The 9029-nt window shown below is 34.6% G+C and overlaps 1 protein-coding gene across 1 annotated transcript; it reads right to left on the reverse strand.

Moving 5' to 3' along the window:
- Positions 1-539: 539 nt before the first annotated feature.
- LOC131518198 (olfactory receptor 4K15-like) lies at positions 540-1466 on the reverse strand. Its single transcript, XM_058740791.1, has one exon. It carries the CDS (start codon positions 1464-1466, stop codon positions 540-542), a length of 927 nt encoding a protein of 308 aa, XP_058596774.1.
- Between the last annotated feature and the right edge of the window lie 7563 nt (positions 1467-9029).

The raw sequence follows: 9029 nt of genomic DNA on the forward strand, positions 1-9029 counted from the left end.
TTCAGAGAGAAATCATTTGAATAGCAAAGAATGTAAGTGTGGGTATTTGTATAAATTTACAGAGGGAGAGAGACAGAGTTGAGGTATATAATCAGAAAACTTATTCTGTCACCTAAAGATGGTAAGAACAAGATAAAATTTATGGCAATTCCTCTTTCTAATTTGTAATACCAGATAAGATGATGACTGGAGAAAAACTGCAAATCAATCATTCTTCTGAAACTTTAAAATATGAGGTAAATATTTTAATATTTTGTAAATTTTCATATTAAGTTTATTGGATGAAGCATGAATTTTGACAGACATATCTTATAGGAAAAGACATAAATAAATTTAGTCCAAATTAAATAAGAATTATTTCATAAACAAAAAATAAGTCCAATTCTGTTAACATGGTTTGTTTACTGTTAGAAAATACCAGAAGGAAGAAAATGAGTACTCTGATGCTTCAGACATAACAGTAGTTTACAGAGTAAGATACGCTAACCTGGCTTTTATTATAGGCTATTTATTTATCATAAGGATTATCTGGGAGACTTTCAGAAATGCACATGTCGAGTCCTTAGTTTTTGCATTGCTGATATTACCTCCTTATTTCTTAAGGTGTAAATCATGGGGTTTAAAAGAGGGGTGAAAACAGTATAAAATATGGAGAGAACCTTATCCACTGGGAGACTGCTAAAAGGCCAGGCATAAATGAAGATGCAGGGACCAAAGAAGAGGGTCACCACAGTGATGTGGGCAGTCAGGGTGGCCCTCGCCTTGGCCATGCGTGCTGAGGAGCGCCGTCTCACACTAGCCAGGATGACTGTGTAGGAGATCAGCAAGAGCACAAAGGAGGTCATGGCCATTAGACCACTGTCTGAAAGCATCAGTACCTCAAAAGTAAAGGTATTGGTGCAGGCAAGTTTGATAACCAGGGGAAGGTCACAGAAAAAACTGTCCACTTTATTGGGGCCACAGAATGGAAGGTTTACTGTGAAGGCCAACTGACTTATTGAGTGCAGAACCCCAGTAAGCCAGGAGCCCACCACAAGGATTGTGCACTTGCGTGCACTCATGATAGACGCATAGTACAGGGGTCGACATATGGCTACATATCTATCATAGGCCATGGCAACAAGGAGCATCATTTCACTACCAGCAAAAGCATGCAGAAAAAATATTTGGGTCATGCATCCCTCAAAAGAGATGGTCTTGTGCTCCATAAGGAAGTCAATAATCATTTTGGGGGTGGCAAATGTGGATAGACACACATCAGTGAAGGAGAGGTTACTGAGCAGAAAGTACATGGGTGTGTGTAGTGCAGGTTCAGAGATGACTGTGAGCATGATGAGGAGGTTCCCCAGCACAATGGATAAATAGAAAAGTGTAAAGAATGCAAAATAGAAAAGTTGTAGCTCTCGAGAACCTGAAAGACTATGCAATATAAATTCAGTCACTCCCGATTTATTTCCTTGGTCCATGATTTCAAACTTTTGAGATGGGATCAGAAACATTCCTGTAAAGTGAAATGGAAAAAAAAAACATAGTATTGTGGCAGTGAATGAGCAAAGTCAAGCCTGGTATCCCATTCCCCTCAGCATAGTTATGTATTTAGATCCTTATAAGCACACAAATAAATGTTGCATGCAGTCATTTTGTAATGACTCTGTAACCGTGGCTTTCATCTCTGAATCCCAGCATGATAGTCTTAAAATGTTTTAAAAGCACAACTTTAGGTGCCTGGGGGGCTCAGTCAGTTGAGCATCTGGCTCTTGATTTCAGCTCAGGTCATGAACTCACAGTTTGTGATATTGAACACCGTGTCTGGCTCTGTACTGACAGCATGGAGCTTGCTTGGGATGCAGTCTCTCCCTTTGTCTGCCCCTCCCCCTCTCTCTCTCTCTCAAAAAAATAAACATTAAAAAAATTAAAACATAAGTTTACATATCACTTCCACAACTAACGGCATACTGATAATAGTGTCATCCCTTCCATAACTTCCATCTCATTTTAAATCACTCCGTATAAGTAATCAACTTTACTTATTTCTGGTTTCTTCCTCCTGTTTGTATTTTTGAAAAAATAAATATGTGCTAAATAAAAAATTAATAAATAAAATTCTTGATAAATAGGAAACTTAAGGTCTGAGTCACACTGACAGGTTTCGAATGGTATTTCCTATAATTCCTAGCAGTGTGACCTTGGGGAAGTTAATTAAACTTTCTGTGCTTCAGTTTTTCTTTCTGTAAGTTGGGAGAAATAATAGTATATGCCTCAAAGGACTATTGTCATTATTAAGAGCGTTAGAATAGATGAAATATTCAGGACAGCACATGGCCCATAACATCAATAGATGTTTGGTACTATGCCTTTGTTCCATCAATGATGAAAATATTTGCAGGAATAAATTAACATAGTACCTAAATTATTAAGTATGTATTCGTCCTGCTTAAGACAATAGCTCCTTCATGCATTTTAATGGTGACTGTTTACATTTAAGCATGTTACTATTTGACTTAATGATATATTTTTATTTTTTTAATTAGTTCCTAATTTAGATTCTGTGTAAATGCATAATGGCTCTTTTCTACCCAGTGACCCTGAATTTCTGTGACTTTAACATGTGATCTTCAGTCAGCATTAAGTACAAAAAAATTCCCATGTTTACTGATATTATCAATCTATATCTTCTCTAACAATTTATGTAAACAGGTGTTATGATTCTCAAAGAAATTCTATTTTATTCATTCTTTGATCTTTTTCTACAGTCCCTCACTCATAGATGATGTTCAATAATATTTGTTGATCCAAATATACAAAAACTAAAATTTTTGGTTTCATATCAGCCAAAAGAGAATTGCTTTTATTTTCTTCTACATGCTAATTATCCCTGTATAGTTTGTAGGAAACTAAAAAAAAAAAAAATTCTCTTTTAGAGGCTCTAATTCTTTTCTTTGAAAAATAGCTCTATGTTGATAACTTATGAAGTTTTATTTAAGTATTAAAATTAATTTACTAAAGATGACTCTGAAGAAACTAAACAGGATGCATATTGAAGAATAACTGAATGCCACAACATAAGAAAACTTACCTTTAGATAGGTAGCGGCCCTGAGTTTTTCGCTGAACTCCTCTAACAGCAATAGTTATGACCATGTATATTACCTGTAAATTATATGTACATATCACCACAATAATATATACATTATAAACTATAATTGAAATTAAAGAATATTTCATAAATGTAGAGAACTCTAAATGTTGTTTTCTTATACTCAAGCAGCTTACTTGCTTGGGAATGTACACCCTAGTTTAGATTCTACTAATTAAGAAAAGTAGGTGGCTCTTTTTCTGGAGTGAAATTTCTCAAAAGCCTATCTTGTGAAATGTAGACCATTAACTCATTACACGTGGCACTCCATTTCTGGAAGAGAAGCCAGGAAGCCTTTGCAGGGCACAAAGAAGCTTTCTCACCTTAGGCAAAATAATCAAGATGATAGAGTCTGTCTTTAGTTTGTCTGTCTCTACTTAACCTTTGTCAACCCAGTGTTCTCTCTCCTTCTTACTACTCCATCTTTTTTTTTTTTTTTTTAATTTAAACTTTATCTTAAGGGGGGTGCCTGGGTGGCTCAGTCAGTTAAGTGACCGACTTCGGCTCAGGTCATGATCTCACCATCCAGAAGTTCCAGCCCCACTTTGGGCTTTGTGCTGACAGCTTGGAGCCTGGAGCCTGCTTCGGATTCTGTGTCTCCCTCTCTCTCTGAACCTCCCCGTTCATGCTCTGTCTCTCTCTGTCTCAAAAATAAATAAATTATAGAAAAAAAATTTTTTAATTTAAACTTTATCTTAAAAATACAAGGTCAGGGGCGCCTGGGTGGCGCAGTCGGTTAAGCGGCCAACTTCGGCTCAGGTCATGATCTCGCGGTCCGTGAGTTTGAGCCCCGTGTCAGGCTCTGTGCTGACAGCTCAGAGCCTGGAGCCTGTTTCAGATTCTGTGTCTCCCTCTCTCTGACCCTCCCCCGTTCATGCTCTGTCTCTCTCTGTCTCAAAAATAAATAAACATTAAAAAAAAAAATACAAGGTCATCATGTTCCTTTGTCCACACACCTAGTGAAACCTGCAGTAGATGAGATAAATGTCTAAACTTCTGTTTCTTTTTCTGGAATTAAGGAAAAGTACTATAGGGGTCTGAAACTCATTTGCAAAAATCACCTGTATGGACATCTCTTGTTACTGTCATATATATATAAAAACTTTTAAAGACCTACTGTAAAGTATTAAAAGTGGTTATCTCTGGGTAAGAGAGTATAATAGTTTTTATTCTTTATCCATTTATGTATTTGCTGAGTTTTTCTTTCCTGCAATAAGCATATAATCTTTTTAATCTGAAAAAACAGCAAAGCTCTTTTTAATTTACAAGTTTCAGTTATTTAATTTAGGAAAATCAAGTAATAAGATGAAATAAAATTATCTTTCATGAGAACACATAGAGATAATAACCATTAATTTAAATATATATCCCTAGGGGCACCTGGGTGGCTCAGTCAGTTAAGGGTCTAACTGGCTCAGGTCCTGATCTCATGGTTTGTGCCTTTGAGCCCCACCCAGTGGGCTTCGTGCTGACAGCTCAGAGCCTGGAGCCTGCTTCGGATTCTTTGTCTCCCTCTCTCTTTCTGCCCCTCTCCTGCTTGTGCTCTGTCTCTCTCAAAAAATAAATATTAATATATATTATCCCTATATATACAGTACATATTCTTTTATAACCTACCACTAACAATATATCATAAATATTTCCCCATGTCAATATAGTACTTTTATACCAGTTTTTTAATGCACTTGTGGTATTTTTATTTTATGGAATTTTTCAATTTTCCCTGTTATTAACGTGTAATAACCTTGCTTTTATTTAGCTAAACTCACAATTATACATAACTATTTGTTTAGGAACTCAGAAATTTTTGACTTATTGTACCAAAATTTATACCACTAAAATGATCTGTAAGAATATTTATTTTTCACCTCATTCTTTATTGAATTGGTCATTTGTGTGTGTGTGCATGCGTGTGTGTGTGTGTATCATGATTTTGGCTCATGTCATGATCTCAGAGTTCATAGATGGAGCATCCCATCAGGGCTCTGCACTGAGGGGGACCTACTTGGGGTTTTCCCTCTCTCTCTCTCTCTCTCCCCCCCTCCCTCCCTCCCCTGTGCACACACACGTGTGCTCTCTCTCTTCAAAAACAAAACTTTAAAAAAGGTTTTTATATAATCAATTAGATTCATTATTTTTAAAATTTATTAAAACGCATATTACTTAATTCAGTATTTAAACAAAACATTTAAACATTAAGCAAAAGCATATTTAAGTAGTTAGGAGTTAAAGTTCGAAAGGTTTCATCTTCCAATGCTGCCTATTATTGGAAAGGGGAGTGCCAGTGTTGGGTGGGGTGGTTGTAAAGGATGGCATTTTTATGGAAATCAAAGCCTTATATTAAAGAAAATTAAATTCTGTCCTGTAAATTACAGCTATCAATAAAGAGTTGAAGGAAGGTAAGGAATGGGTTTTCTCAGCATGCTTCTCAACTTGAAATTTCTGTCTCATCTAGCTCGTCAGTTTTCCTAATACCAGGGTAAGGAGCCTTATAAATAAGCTAATCTCTTTTGCATATTCCTTGCAATTGGAAATATACTACTCCTAACCTTAATCTCTTAAAATAAGCCAAGGCTTACTATAAATATTTTCCACAGAAATATGAAAATCCCAGAGATTTTGTTGATCTGAGGATACTCTAAGACCCTGTAGGCCTAGAAATGATTACATAAGAATCCATCTAATATAGAGAGCTTTAAACACCAGAAAAATTATTATATGTTATTAATTTAGGTGAAATTTTATAAATGATAAGGAATACAGGCATATTTTCGTATAAATAGAATTCTTGGATCACTCAGTCCTGTAATTTGCAAGACACACAGTGCTCAGACTATATAACTAGCAACCAGACCAAATCTTAATCCAAATCTCTACCTTTAACTATTTACTTTTGAGTAATTCCATTAATTCTGTACCCTATAAACTTAAAAAAGCATGTGCCCTTCCGCCCCAAAATTATTATAGGGTAGATTAAAGGTAAAAGAACAAACACGGGTGCCTGCGTGGCTCAGTCAGTTAAGCGTCTGACTTAGACTCAGGTCAGGATCTCATGGTTCCTGGGTTCGAGCCCTGTGTCAGGCTCTGTGCTGACAGCTCAGAGCCTGGAGCCTGCTTAGAAATCTGTGTGTCCCTCTCCCCCCACCCCCCTGCCCTCCCCTGCTTGTGCTCTCTCTCTCTCTCAAAAATAAACATTAAAAAAAAATCTTTGAAGTGAAAAAAACTCCATAAGAGACAAACTACAAGTCACATACAATAAAGAAAATGGGCTCTCCAACTTTTCCTAATGAAAGTGAGCTAGAGATTTTTATGTATGTTACTCTTTCTGAGCACTATATTACGGATACTTTACTCACTAGCTGAGTCACCAAAGCCAGTACACAAATACTATAAGATCCGTAAAATAATAGAGACTGAAGTAATCATTGTAGTTCACATTAAACTAAGAATGGTTCAGTGCACACAGTGTTTATAAATTGCCCATCAATAGTTTTTAATTAGAAGAACCAATGATGCCATTAAAATAACTGAAATAACTAAATATAATCATTTTTTTTTATTTCACTGATTTTTCCAGTTCGAAAACCTTTTTTGGTTTCATCCAGTTAGAAATGATGTGTGTGTATGTGTGTATGTATGTACACATATATGTATGTATGTATAATACTTGATTCAGTCATTTCCAAAGCACAAGGTCTAAAAAAATCTAGAAGTTATTAAATACAGAATAAAATTGGATTATTATATGTACCCTATAATTTTTGGATGAGATAATTAGCTTCCATTTCTTGTGTGCTTATTATGTGCTAAGAATTCTATAAGAATGTAGACAGAAATATAGACATATACAGAAGTACAAAGTATATATATATATATATATATATATATATATATATATACACACACACATATATATCCTACTAGATTATGCACACATATATAATCTTCAGCAAAAAATGCATATATATACATATTATATGTACATATAAAACCTAGAATGCACACAATAACCCTTCAAGTATATTCTATCATTATATTACCAAATCTCAAGTTAAATAATAATGCAAGCAAGTAACAAGGCCAAAATTTTCATTGTAAAAATTGTATGCTAAGCATTCTAATAATGGTATGTTGGCATAACTATTTGCATGGAAATCACTGCAACAACTAAAAAACTATATGTGTGTCTATATGTGTAAAGAAGCAAGTGAATTTAAGCAAATATATTGACCATTAACTGTGTCACTACACTAGGTGCCATATAATCAGAAGTAAGCTTAAAGATAACAGTCACTGAGTGTGCAGAAGAGGGTCTGAAGTTTAGTTCCATGCGGAAAAATGAACTCAATCAGAGCATTAAGAGGGAGCTCAAACATGCATATACAAAGTCAATCTCATTCCTATAATTAGAGTATTATATTAAAATAGTTCATTTACAGAGACCTATTTGAAGTGGCAGAAGTATTAAAACTTACATGAATCAACATGCAGTCGCCATACAGACTCACTACGAGAGGTTGGAATTTGTTTACTGTTTTTATTTCAGAATTGTCACATGTATAACGAGGTGTCATGACGATATGAGAAATGTTATTTTCATATGGCTTGCAATAATCCTTGTGCTTTACACATTTTATTTAAAAGAAAGTAAGGGTGACCATGTATTTCTCAATGATGCATAATTTTGTCCCACTGGGACCATTGTTAACAAGCACTTTTATATTAGAGACCAGTAAATATTATTTCTATCTAGGGATTCACATTACTGAAAAATCATGTTCCCAATCTATCTACACATTAGTTACTTTAATGCCTTACTATAACTGATATAGCATTCATTTTCTGTGAAAATATATCCAAAGGCAAGGTTCTGAGTGTTTTAATTAGACTCTTCTTATAAAATAACTCATTCTCTCTGCAGGTTCAATTCTGTCCCAATCACTAATATTAGCACTTTTGTGGAATACCTATTGTTTTAGGCCACATTCTAATACTGTAAAGATAGGTATAGCAAAATATTACAATATTGCAAAACTATAAATCACTTAGGCCAAATAGAATATGTCATTTTTGTCTGTATTCCCCAATTAAATTTAATTCAGAAATTTATAAAAATTGAATACTACATGCAAAACTGCAAATAAGATTTCAAAACGTAAGACAAAGCGCTTATCTGTAAGTAGCTTGCAAATGTGAAGGGCAATTAAAATAAACAATGTAACATAAAATTCAAATAGAAGATCATATGTATTATAAATATATGTATATATGTACATGCATAAATTTAAAATATTTTTTTAATTTTTTTAAATGTTTGTTTATTTTTGAGAGAGACAGAGACAGAATGCGAGTCGGTTAGGGGCAGAGAGAGAGGGAGACACAGAATCCAAAGCAGGCTCAAGGCTCCGAGCCGTCAGCACAGAGCCCGATGTGGGGCTTGAACTCATAGAGCTGTGAGATCATGACCTGAGCCGAAGTCAGGGGCTCAACCGACTGAGCCACCCAGGCACCTCACATTTAAAATATATTTATAAATATATGTACAATATACATTTATAATGTTTTAAATATATGTATATGTGTACACACATATTTATAATATATAGTATGTTTATAAATATATATGTATAATGCATATATACAGTTTATAATGTGTGGAACATCAGGAGAGATTATGTTGGAAAGTTCAGAAAAGATAAAAGTGAAAATAAGGAAAAGAGGCTGGAGGAAAAGGATGAGGTAAATACAAAAGAGACAGAAGAAGACAAAAATGTATATTTGCAAAGGACCTTAAATGAGACATAAATGTTGTGAAAGGCAGAGATGGTGATGGAAGATTTCATAACACATACAGACAAATATAAAGGCATGAGTAAAGAAAATTATAAGTAATC

Source organism: Neofelis nebulosa, chromosome 7, assembly GCF_028018385.1.
Source record: "Neofelis nebulosa isolate mNeoNeb1 chromosome 7, mNeoNeb1.pri, whole genome shotgun sequence".
Classification (NCBI taxonomy): Eukaryota; Metazoa; Chordata; class Mammalia; order Carnivora; family Felidae; genus Neofelis; species Neofelis nebulosa.

Bases quoted from the DNA above. Each gene is read 5' to 3' on its own strand.
- LOC131518198 (XM_058740791.1), bottom strand. From the start codon at position 1,466: ATGGACCAAGGAAATAAATCGGGAGTGACTGAATTTATATTGCATAGT.